A 12,736-nucleotide genomic window follows, 5' to 3' on the forward strand; every position below is an offset into this window, starting at 1 on the left:
CATGGTGGTCAAGGAGAGAATGGAGTGATAGTAACAGGGGAGGATGGAGGAGAGGAGAGGGACGAGCATCTCAGGGGCCCCCCTGTAGTGTTGGGTAAACACGGAGACCGTCTGTATCCATGGAGACAAACCCTGAGAGGAATGAGATGGAGAGGAGTGGGGCGAGGTGGGGGCGGACAACACTGAAAAACAAGGTCATAGCGCTTTCCCTGCTCTCCTTCCGTTCCGCCACTTGGCATCAACAAAGGGATGTTATGTAACAGCTATTTATACTCGCGCTCCCTTTCCCTCTCACCCTCCCTCTCATGTCAGGCAGCACCACATGCAAACCAAATGTAGCTGCAGCGCTGCTCTCCTCCAAGTCCTTTTCCTCCTTTCCTTCGCCTCCATTCTTCTTTCCTCAAACCAGCCTCCTCTCTCATTACTTTTCCACCTGAAAGAGAGTTTGTGCACTCCTTTGTTTTGCAATACTGCTTACGTGCACCTGCAAGGGAAAGGTTTTTGGAGGGGAACAGAAGATTATGTGTCTGACACAGCAGATGGCTGACGAGGGAAATGTCACAAGTCGCCATGTCACAACATAATTTACAGCTGTTTGAGCTGAGCGCTCAGAGCTGTCGCAGAAGGGCTGGAATGTGAGAGAAATAAAGAGGAGCCAACAAGACTAGAAGGCATTAAATTGCACAAACTGCTGTGTGGTTTATTTCTGTGCGTTATGTAGGTCACGAGTAAATAGTTAACTGTGGTACGTGAGAATGAGGTATCCACGTCCCAGCAGGTGCTCGGCTCGACATGTTGAATGAAGACGCTGACAAACGGCAACTGAAATTAGCTTTGGTGTGCTTTCTTGAAGAGAGCAGAGGGCAAAAGCAGTTCGTTTTCTTCACACTTGAACTTTGTGGAAAAGGTGTCCAGCTGTCACTAGAAAGTACCTGCACTCATTCAATGACTTAATCAAACAAGAGGACACCTGTGATAAAATCCAGGATTCTCTTCTTCCTTCTCACTGCTGACGTTTTAAAGAAGTTATCTAGTAACTCATAGAACACAAATATTTGCACTATGTGGTACATTTCTAGCCCCCCCCCGAAAAAAAGAAACCTCCCTTTTCAGAACAAACTTGGGTGAGAGGAGCTTCGGCTTCTCTTCAATCCCCTCTGTGTTCCCCCTGTCTCCCCGCCCTCTCTCCCCACTGCCCCAGTTCCGGAGGCCCAGCATGACCCAGTTTGGGCCGGCAAGAGAGCGCGAGGGAGCTGGAGAGAGGCTGGAATGTTTTGAAGGCTGAGACATTCCTCATTGTTCATTCACACAGGCCTTATGTAAGGCAGACGGATCACGTGACGTAGCTCTGCAGCAGCCGTGGGAAGCCAAAGCATTATCTCCGCCACTGTGGCTTCCTCGCTCTAACCTGATTATGCAAGCGCCGCGCTTACACAACTAAATCGTTTGCATTGCCAAATGCGCACATAAGACAGCCCAGAGAGGAAAAAATGAAAAATGTTTCTTAATAAACCAATCTACTTCTCTCTAATCTACCACCGAAATCAGCGGCAGCTGGCTGGGCCTTTCAGCCAAATGATTTAGTTCTAGATATGAGGTGGAGGAGAGCCGCCTTTGTAATGTACATGTGCAGCTATAGTGGCACACTGACCCACATAGTGCAGCTCCTCTAGTAATAAAAACTTGTATCCATGACAGTGTGTTGTTTTCACTGATCGAATCATGGCAGATCATTTACAGATGAGCTGTAGGATAAGATGAGCCTCTAAATAGATAACGGCCCATGAAATTAAAAACACTGCAGATTGGTTACACTCAGTAGTAAGGAAAGTAGGGAAGTAGGTAAGCGTATAAATTATTACCATGGGATTATTAACAAAACACTCTGACATGTTGCAGCAGCTGAGCTGTTTCCACATTTCTACGATAGAGATTAGAGGGTCGCTGACCTGGATGGTGGTGTTTCCACCTTCCAGCAGCGCAATAGCCAGGAGGATGCTCTCTTGGAAGACTCGGTCACTGGTGGTGTTCATGATGAGGTCAATGACCAGGTCAGAGGCTCCTTCTTTGTCCAGGTGACACTGCACCTCAGCCAGGCTCATTTCCCCACGACTCAGGCCCCCAGGACCCCCTAGTGCTGCAAGACAAGAGTGCAGCGTCACAGGCCAGATCAGAATCACATGTACGAGGTGTGTCACCTATGAGATTAACACTCTCCAATGTCCAGTACAATAATATTTAAAATCTAATCAAATATAGTTTCATCAGAGACAGTGCTGGCATTTAACTATTTGGCAGCATATTACGTAATTTGGAGGAACAATGAAGAAAAAAATCACTTTGATCTTACTTTAGTAATACGTAGTTGCTAGTATCTTGTTGCTAGCCTGATGCATTCTGTATTTATCAACGTATAATTCCTTTGTTTAGTCTGCAACTTGAACTTTTTATTATCATTATTTTATGAAAAATAACTATAATGATAACCACAGTATATAATTCTGTGATCAGAAATATATATAAATGATGTTTTAGTTCACAAAAATTCGCTTTTGCTCAAGCCTATTTTTGGGGTTTGTTTTTAACATTTAACACACTAAACAGCAAAGTTGATGTTAACATTTTGCATGTATTGCACACAGCAACTAAACTAAAACTTAAAATCTGTATATGATTGATTTAATCGCACATTTATTGATCTAGGTTACATTAAAGATGGATAATAGGCAACGATTAATAGATCAGATTATTAGGACATACTGTACAAAGTAAAATGCTTTACTGAAACAGGCACAAGCTCACTAAGGTTTCTATCTACTGTAATGCTGACCTGTACTAACCAGTGTAAATGTACAGTTATGTAATTCATTGTACAAGACACCCCCCCCGACCCGAGGCCTCAGCTTCAGAGGACATACGGAATTCTCCGCTTGGCTCTTGTTTCTACAACAGGTGCAAAGGCTGCTTTCACAGGAAGTTGCAGCCTGTCACCTAGCAACAGTAAAAAGTGGATCACTAAGGGGAGGGGCATACTTCCTGTAGTCTCAAGTTTGCCAACATCTTGGTGCACATGGGAGAGATGGTAAACTGGGAACCTGGGTGATTTTCTCTGTGTCTTTGAGTTCAGTAGGAAAAACAACATCGACATGTGGGCCATTCATCAGAGGCTAACAGCACTGGCACCAATATGTCCTCCAAAATCTTTCTGCAGATAAAATATTACATCTTACATAGCATGTGAGACTCAAACAGAAGGAGAAACGCTGCATGAGATGCACTGCTTCAGTAGTCAACACAATGACCACGTTATCAGGAAGTGATAAGAGTGTTGTGCTCTGCGTGCTCAAAGGGCAGCTCACCACGCCGCTCCAGAGCTGATAACCGACACAGGCCCAGACAGCTAGAGTCGCAACCTTATATAACACTGGTGAGAGAACCCTGCTTTACTACAGCTGCAGGGCCAGAAAACATTACGGCTAACCAGCTGGAAAAGGTTTACCTAGACTTTGCCGCCATGAGAGTAGTTGTAATAGTAGTGACAATAGTTGCATTCATTACTGGTCAAGTCATGATTCTTTTTGGCAGAGGCCTTTTAGTTAGTGCTTCACAGAAGCATTGGCTCATTCGGAGGTGCTAAAATCAGTGTTTTCATGGCCTTGTGTGCGCTAACTAAATGACACTCATCACTTCCTGCTGTGAAGAATTAACCAGAAACTTCTCTGTATGGAAATGAACAACAACAGCCACGGTGTCCCACCTGATTGGTTTTTGCTGGGCCCTACCGGACTGAGGGGGCCATTGCTAAAAGACGTCAGGCTGTCCCTTCGCCCACCACTTCGATGAAAGTTGCCATAGTAACGGTTCACCAGAATCTGTCTCAGCGCCTCGCCCTACGAGAGGAAAAGAAAGGGAACGATGTAATGACGTGATGTCAGAGGAGATGTTGTATAACAGGGATAACACGCATCATTGGTGATATATTCTGCCTTTTAGGTACACATGAAGACACAAAAACCTGTCATTACAACCACGCTCTATAATCCTTAGTCATGGAACAACTACCAATCAACATCTTGTTTTAAATATTGAATTTAAAGAATCCCTCAATTTCCATGCAAGGAAAAACGGGCAGGCAGAACCTAAAGTTATGTCATTTACCACCCACACAACCAACATTGTTATGGTTATCATCAGCAGCAGTGACCCTGTGTAGTGACAATGTGAGGTCCTGGTTTTTAGACGGACCTGGGGCCAGCCCTCCCACACTGTGACTCATCCACTGTTGAGCAGTCAGCAGCACGACTTTGTCGTTGTTATAGCAACCGCAGCACATAGCTACCTGACAGACCTCCCATGGGATAAAGTGAAGGAAATGAAAGAGAGGGTTTTTTTGTGTGTGTTTGTGCGTGATTATGTGCACTTCATTATCAACTGTGGGTGGTCCTTGAGAGACGACAGGGGCATTATGCAAGCTCCGCTGGCACAGTTATGCTCTGGGGGTCAAGATTAGTGTACGTAGGAGGTGTGAAGAACACTATTCTCATTTTTTATTGGCAGGAGGTTAATCAAGTGTATGTATTGTGTGTAACAGAATGATCCGTCGTAGCCACAGGATGATTCCCTGGTCTTGTTGGGCGATACCGCCCTTTTTCTGAAGCTTTGAGTCATGAGCCAAATCCTTATTGTGTCCTCTCTGGACGTCATCTAAACGATTAGCAATTTACTGAAACTATGACACCAGCATGTTGGCACTTAATACCCGATGACTCTTAACAGCACACCAGACAGAATTTTCATTATACTGTGTTACTTTTTGATGGAACTTTTTACTTGAACTACTTTTGACTTGAACTTATTGAACTAATTTGAAAAAAAAAAAAAGTTGGTGGATAATAAGAAATACATTTTAGATGGGGTGAAATTATTACCCTCCTGAAACAGATGCAGCGCTGTGATTAATATGATGAGGCCTGCATATTAGGGACATTTAATCAACAGCTAAACAGCCATTGAGCTTGCTAAATAATGTTCTTCTCTCCAAGATGATAATTATTTATTGATGGTCTCCGATCGATATTGTTATTCTGGAATATCAAAATTAGAGCCTTGCTCTTTAATGGAAACACCTGAGGCTCTGTAAAGCCACTGCACTGCCATAAATGCCAGGCAAGAGAGGCAAACATGTAGAGAAAGCTATTCACATTTTCTTTTCTTCCCTCAGTTAAACATTAGTTGGCTGTGACGGAGTGTGTGGGTGTTATTTGCAGTAGCGGTGAATGGCAGTGATCAGAAACAGAGTCACAGAAAGGTCATTTTTTATCCCAGATACACGACCGCTGTGTGTCTAAAACCTGTGTATCTCAGGATGAGCCTCTGAGGTTTTAGAGCTAAGCTGCCATGCTGCTGTGAGTACCTACCCTCTTCTGGTCCTCCAACAGCTTCTCAGGCTGGTTCTGATCCAGCTGCTGGGTGTGTGAGCACAGCAGTCCAACAGATACAAACACAGGGTTAGTGTTCATGCGGCACAGAAAAAGGCAATTGTTAGGTTAATAACCACATCATGAACCGACTCAGCTGTTGGTGGCCATGCAAAGATCTGCCAGTGTGAAGTGCCATGCATTAACCGCTATGTTAGAAAGCAGGGAAGCATGATGGTCGTGGAGGGTTTGGAGTGATACAGGACATGTGAACAGTGTTGACTATGAATACAATGTTAAAAGACATGTCCAGTGTGATTTGATCTTTATTTGTTTTCTAAATTCCCTTAACATGAGTGTAAATTCTGTTTCTGCTGTTTTTTTATCACATCTTTTTCTTCATTTTAGCTGATTTTATCCATTTTCAGGTGGCTCTTTGAAAAGGACTAGCGAGACCTTTTGGGAAATATACTTATTTGCTTTCTTGTCGAGGGTCAGTCACCACTCTTATGTCTGTATGGAGCTGGAGCAGAAGCAGCCAGTTAGCTTAGCTTACCATAAAGATGAGAAATGAGGGGAAACAGCTAGCCCGGCTCTGTCCAAAGGTAAAAACATCCAACCAGCACTTCTAAAGCTCACTTATTAAGACTAAAATGTGTTTAATGCATATTTCTGGCTGGGCACAGTGACTTACTGGTCTCTGCTGGTCATGGTGACCAGTGAAAGAGAATAAGCTAGCTTCCCAAAATGTCAAAACATCCATTTAATATTTCAAGAAGATGTAAAGACTAAGCAAAAACTTCAATCACACTGGAACAGTCGTTTCAAGTCAAGGATGAGTAAACTCGAGGTATGAGGGCCATGGTAATCTATTGTACACCACTGACATCTGTTGTTTTCCCTTGTTCGTTTTCCAATTTCCTTAATGGTCAGAATTCAGTACCTCTTTGTACAGTATGTGTTTACCAAGGGATGGGGAAACAAGGTAAAGGCAATGCTCCACATAAAATTGTTATGCAAAAAGACACACTAGGAGGGGCAGGCGAGGGGAGAGGCGAGGCGAGGGGCGATGGGGTTAGAGTACATAATCACTCCGAAGGGAACCAGGCCACTAAACCAGCGACACAGAGCTGCTTACAGCGGCCATCTGTCACCACAAGCACAGAGTGCAAGAGACAGAGTGAGTGAAAGACAGAGAAGGTGAGAGAGAACGTAACAAACACAGCAGGATTTACAAAGTCTGACAGCTGAACTAGTCTCTCTCTGTCAGTCAAGGTCAACTGCATGATGCATAGCACGCCTCTAAGTTGTTCGGCCAATACAGGCCTCCTGAACAGCTTCACTGCAACTTGGCACACAATTCTTCCAAAATATATTTCCTCATTTGGTGTTTTGATGCTCCTGGACAGATTGCCCACAGGTCTGGGTGTCTGTCTGTCTTCGGGGTTGAGCTCTAGTTACTGCAACGGCCATATATGATTCACATCCCTTTCATACATGAAGTAATGGAAGCATCCGCACCGGTCATGCTAATCTACACATTTATTTAGGTTTTTCCTTCAGTTTGTCTCTAATCTGTGTATCACAAAATGATTCAAAAAAGGTGCAAATATGCCAACTTGTAGGTGGAACAGAAAATACATGAAAGAACAACCAAGTTCAATATATTAATCAGAGGAAAACTGTGACCACAAAAGCCTCATATAGGTTCCTTAAACACTACAGTACAACTTCCTGGACCTTGTTTCTGTAGCAAGGATCTGTGCAGAAACCCCTGCTCAAAAACAGCAGTCTACAAGCCCCCCTAAACAGAAACCAGGACCATTTTCAGCTTTGTGACAGTGCATTTTTTCAGATTCTTTAATGGGGTCTTAAATTTTTTTTTGAGCTTAAAATGTATGAGAATTTTCTCAACCCATAAAGACATCTGAAAAAATTCAAAAACCACCAGTTCTAAAGTTTCATGGCCAAAGATGAAGAGCGTTTTAAAAAGGGAACAGGTAAGAGGGAGCGAGAGAGATGGAGCTTGGTGGTTGGTGTGTGGGAGGGTAAAAGCATAGTCAGACAGAGCGAGAAAGTGAAAGTGACAGACAGACACAGTGCGAAAGAAGAAAGGGAAAACACAGAATACAGTCACGTAAACACTTTGGAATACACAAAACGCTAATGACGACATTTCAGCACCTATTGTTTAACACTACTAAGCTGACCGTGGATGTTGTGCTGGAAGCTGTGCAGGCCTGTTTTCATTGTTAGTATTCACACTTTTTCTTGTCATTTCAAACCGTTCCACTACTTTTGTTGACGTGCAAAACTCAAAGTTTATGACTTGTACTCAGATTAGCATTTGTCAGACTTGACATGAGACACGATTTGGGTTTTTAGTGTCGAGCCTTCAAACTCACTTGTGACGTGCACGCCAATTGATTTCACAGTGGGGCAGGGTTCAGCGGCAGGGCAGAGGGCTGCACGCTCAGTGCTCTCACACTGCAGGAGCAACATCTTCCACATGTCTGTGGACATTGCCTCACTGTCACCACATCAAACCACAAAGCAATATGCTGATCAGAGTAGATATGCAAAGCTAATCATCCCCAGTTTGACCATAGACACCACAGAGTAACCCCTCACAGCTGCCACATCCGCCCCAACGACAGTGCATTCCACCAAACTGGAAACTCCCCGGGGCAAACCCCTGATCAGTCTTGCACCTCTCACTTCGACAATATAGGGAACAAATAAGCGCACACACATGCACACAGAGTGCATTGTACTTCATGTTTAGGTGTTTTTTTTTTTCCTGAAAGTGCGTAAATAAATGTGTCTTTGCAGGCTGAGACTGAGTCATGTTTAAAGCAGTGGTGAATGACATGAACGCTGGGGTTTACCACACGGCTGCTTGTTATGTGCAGACAGACAAGCAGACTAAATTAAAAGACAGTGCTCTGTCATTTTCATTGCAGCTGACCTACTTCTGCACCAGCACTGTAAAATGAATTTTACACTCTTGGCCAGAGTCGGCAAAGCACAGCTGCGAGTGCGGGAGAAAATGTGTTGAGTAGATTAAAAAGGAGGCTGGACGCTATCTTAAAATCTAAAAAAAAAAAAAGTCTAAAAAGATTTTTTTCCCCTCCTCTAAATCCATCCAAACTTGCCAAGGGAAGTAACAGGGAGGTGAAGGGGATGAAACATGACTTATTCCAACATGGAGGGCTTGCATAACTGCTTCGACTAGACCACACACACGCACACACACACACTCGCACACGAGGCCAGGTGAACAGGGGAGTCTGACAGTAAAAGCCCAACACTGTGTATCCTGAACTCCTCAGGCTCTTACATAAGTCTGACAGCCAAAGAGCAATGGATTTATCTGATAATCCACCTCCCTGACATTTAGCAAGTGCGCTATGCACACACTGGGGAGGTCAAAAATACATCTCCTGCCATCTCGATTAAAAAAAAAGAAAAGAAAAAACGCCTGTAATGATAATGACTTATGCAAAATACTACTGCATAAAAACCTACTTCATGTGACCTATTTAAACCAAGTTTCCTGTTCCAACAAGCTCACATATTCACCCAAGTTCCTCTTTAGTCGTCGACTGTGCTGTCCTGCTTTACTCAAAAGGGCAACAGAGGAGACGAGCGCCAACTACGCACTTTCATATCACACCTACACAAACACTCGCAGCCAGCCTCACTTAGTTTACACTGAGTGGGTGTGTGTTTGCATCTCTGTGAAAGGGTGTGAGTGGAAGTGGGGGAGTAGTTGAGGAATTGTGACACAATGATTTAATAGCTCCAAAAGGGAAGAAGGGAAGAGGAGAAGAGAACTATGTGGAATTGGCACATGGGGCGGGAGCGGGCTGCAATTCTTACATCAGAGCTGCTTTTTAATGTAGACAGACACAGATACTTTTAACAGGTGTGTGTAGGGATTATCTCTCCCTCTCTCTCTCTCTCTCTCTCTCACACACACACACTCACACACACACACGCAAACAGCCCTTCACCTCTCCAACAGACACGCACATGCAGGTGCACACACGCACACACAACGGCAGTGTGGGTAAACAGCTCCTCTACACTTTTATTGGCAATTACCGCTGAAGGTCACACATCGGCAGAAGGGCTGAGTTCCAGGAAAAAAAGCCTGGTTCTTATGTAACCTCAGCCCAGAGTTGGCAGGGGCCCAGGAATCGTGCAGCTCTCAGGCAAGGAAAACTAGGACACAGCCTCAATGACTGCCACAGCCCCTCACATTCATTAATACACACACACACACAGACACACACGCGGCACACACAGTCACAGTGCCCCCTATTGTTGCTGAATGGAGACGCAGGGGAAACACCCTACAAAGAGCTGAACATTGACCAAGACAAGTAAACCTTGATGAAACGAAAAAAAAAAAAACTGGTATGGAAGTGATCTGGCTTTTATGGCTTTACTACCTTCCCCTTTGCTTCTTGTAAAAGAACGAATGGCAACCTACTTTAAAAAAGTAGCATTTCATTTGTGATGTGTGTCTTTTGGTTATTCCATTCCTTCATCCACCCGCATCCACGTCTTCTTGTCAAATCTACATGATCATTATCAGCTGATCATTGGCTGCACTGCTTTGTCCATTTTATTTCTTGATTCTTGTCTTATTTTATTTCTAATTAGACTGAGGCCTCATGACCTCCCTTGTTTCAACACTGTTTGCATGAGTGTAAAATAAAATTTGACACCAGTATTAAACTGGACTTAATGTTGAAACATACATATGTCCCAGAGTGATTTGACGTGGTGGTTACCCCGGCAGAAGGTAGAGCATGAAAATGTCCCGTGTGGGCAGCTTGCTAAGCCAGCAAGTGACTCACCTTGGAAGTTGGAATAACACAACTCTGTTGAGCAACACACAGTCAGCCACAGCCCTCATCTCCCCACAGTGTCTCTCTCTCTCTCTCTCTCTCTCTCTCTTTCTTTCTCACTGTTTTCAGTTGATCTGCACACCGTTTTATGGCAGGCAGTGCAGCAGGTGTGCAAGACAGAGTCGGCCTACCGCTTTACCAGCTGTGCCTAGAGCCTCCGCTAGTTACAGCGCAGCAGCTGCCACAGTACAGTTAAAGAACGACTGCTAGTGTTGCACATGACATGACAGACATCGGCTCAGGGAAATGAGGGCATGAATAGGAGAAAAAAGAGAAACAACCTTAGGCATATCCATCTCATCATCAAAGGCCCTGAGCTGAAAGAGAACAGAGGGTTTAAGGCGGTTAGACAACAACACAGGGAGGAGGAAGCTAAAGCAGAGGTCAATGATACAGCATGACATGTTAGTTAAGTGAGTTTAGACTGTGGGGATACTTATTAACTTTGGCAGCACAGAGGAAATAGTATTTATGAATGGATGTTACCCACAGAGAGCAGAATTAGTGCAGTCTCATTGCATGGCTGAAAGCATTTCTGAGAAGTGACCAGTCCTGCCTTATTGACTGCAGAGGTGAGCGTGACACAAGGAACAAGCTAATTCCCTTCAAAATAAGGTCAATTGGTGTGTCAAGAGTGTGTGTGTGTGCGTGCGTATGCGTGCGTGCACGTGTGTGTGTGTGTGTGTGTGTGTGTGTGTGTGTGTGTGATGCAGCTGACATCAAAAATGTTGTCAAAACGTATTGTATATTAATCGGAAATTGCTGTTTTTTGTGAACGTTAAGACTTATTAATTAATAAATTAACATTTTTTTTTAATTCCATTTCAATTAAAGTAGTGAGGATTGGTCTTGGGTGTAAAAGCATCTCTGAAATCCCCTCAAAATAAACAGTGTCAAAAATGCAGGTCTAAATAAAGCTGAGACTCTTTTATTAATAGTTCTAAGAAGCTGACCTCTTTCTCTGAGTGCACCACCGTCAAAATCATTTGGAAGAACAAAATCAAGTAACAAACTTTAAGCACATTTTCTGTATTTACGTATGCATTATATACAGTTCAATGTACAGCATGTGCACAGTCATACCGTGTTCATGAAGCATATCCCGCCACCATTTCTGTGCCTTCAGCGTCCCCTACCTTCTCTCCATAGCCGCGGTCTTTTGTCATCATCTCTCGCAGCGTTTGCAGAACTTTGATGCACAGTCTCTCCTCATTTTCCTCCAGCAGCTGCTTGGTATGTTTGATCAGCCTGCACACACGTTAGCTCATAAGTCTCATTTGTAATAAATATATTCACTCTTATGTCGATGAGCTGAAGACGGTGTTTTCGAGGCTTACTTGCATATAAAACCTCCGCTCTCACACTTCTTGCGTGAGTCAGTGTTTTCAGGGAAGAGCAGCTCGGGCCGATGCAGCACGTCCACCAGCACTGACAACTCCGCCTGGACCAGCGGGCGCAGACGGTCCTCGAGAGCTGACACAATGTCCTACAGCCCGGACAAAGAAGCTTCCTTACTGCTCAAATGATCGAGAACACTCAAGTCAGCACAAACACGCACAAGTACCATACCTGCAGCCTCTCGATGATGTTCCTGTAGTCCCGTGAAGCGGTCACCACAGAGTCTCTGCGGGCAGCATTGCGAGCTGAGAGTCTCCAGCTCATAGCTGTCTTCTGCACAATGTTGTTGGATTTCACAAACAGGTTGTTCACCTGGTTGTCCAGGTCCACAGGGATGGCTATCGCTCTGCCTTTGGCTGTCGAGGACACACACAGACACACGCAAGCAGTGTGAAGACAAATCGGCCCCAGCAACCGCTGCTCCTTCCTTGCCAGTACATGCGATAAAGAATCATTACTTAAAAAGACAAACTGTTGAACCTACTGTGCTGCAGATGATGGATTGATTTAGACATTAAAAGTGATTGCTTGGCAGACAGGATTTTTTAGAAGCTGATGGGAGTGTTCAGCAGGATCTGGATCTTACCAACATCAGAGAGCACCTTGATGCAGCTCTCCACAGAGCCCTTCTGGACTGGGATCAACCAGTTACAGTGGTAGACCCTGAACACTGCCTGCAACAGCTGCACAAAGACTGGCTGCCTGGTCTGAGAGGAAGACACCAGAAAAAACAGTCAGTGGATTATCATGTGTGTCTAATGGGACTAACTGTTCTAGTCTTGACAGAAAGAAAGATGTCCCTCAACAACATAAAGATGTCCCACCCGTCATCTACAGCATTGCCAATCTGGACCGTAGGGTTTGCCTTTTAGTCACACACACACACGCACGAACTCACACACACACACGCACGCACGCACGCACGCACAATCGTGTTTCCATCAACCTTAACCCAAGTGTCACCCTAAAATTTAATGATTGACGCTATGCAGACTTGTGTTT

The 12,736-nt window shown here is 44.3% G+C and overlaps 1 protein-coding gene across 10 annotated transcripts in view; it reads right to left on the reverse strand.

The window, feature by feature from the left end:
- The window catches only part of LOC121616152 (inositol 1,4,5-trisphosphate receptor type 1), a 70,105-nt gene that overhangs the window by 24,996 nt on the left and 32,373 nt on the right, over nt 1-12,736 (reverse strand). For 4 of the 10 annotated variants that reach the window (XM_041950891.1, XM_041950874.1, XM_041950865.1 and 1 more), the window contains 8 exons: nt 12,321-12,441; nt 11,906-12,090; nt 11,674-11,822; nt 11,473-11,584; nt 10,618-10,653; nt 5,418-5,465; nt 3,758-3,890; nt 1,950-2,137 (listed from right to left, as the gene is read on the reverse strand). In XM_041950891.1, coding sequence (XP_041806825.1) covers nt 1,950-2,137; nt 3,758-3,890; nt 5,418-5,465; nt 10,618-10,653; nt 11,473-11,584; nt 11,674-11,822; nt 11,906-12,090; nt 12,321-12,441 — 972 coding nt within the window. The remainder of the gene's footprint in view (nt 1-1,949; nt 2,138-3,757; nt 3,891-5,417; nt 5,466-10,617; nt 10,654-11,472; nt 11,585-11,673; nt 11,823-11,905; nt 12,091-12,320; nt 12,442-12,736) is intronic. The other 6 variants (XM_041950899.1, XM_041950840.1, XM_041950883.1 and 3 more) reach the window with 4 other exon arrangements.

This window comes from Chelmon rostratus, chromosome 2 (genome assembly GCF_017976325.1).
Source record: "Chelmon rostratus isolate fCheRos1 chromosome 2, fCheRos1.pri, whole genome shotgun sequence".
In the NCBI taxonomy this organism is placed as follows: Eukaryota; Metazoa; Chordata; class Actinopteri; order Chaetodontiformes; family Chaetodontidae; genus Chelmon; species Chelmon rostratus.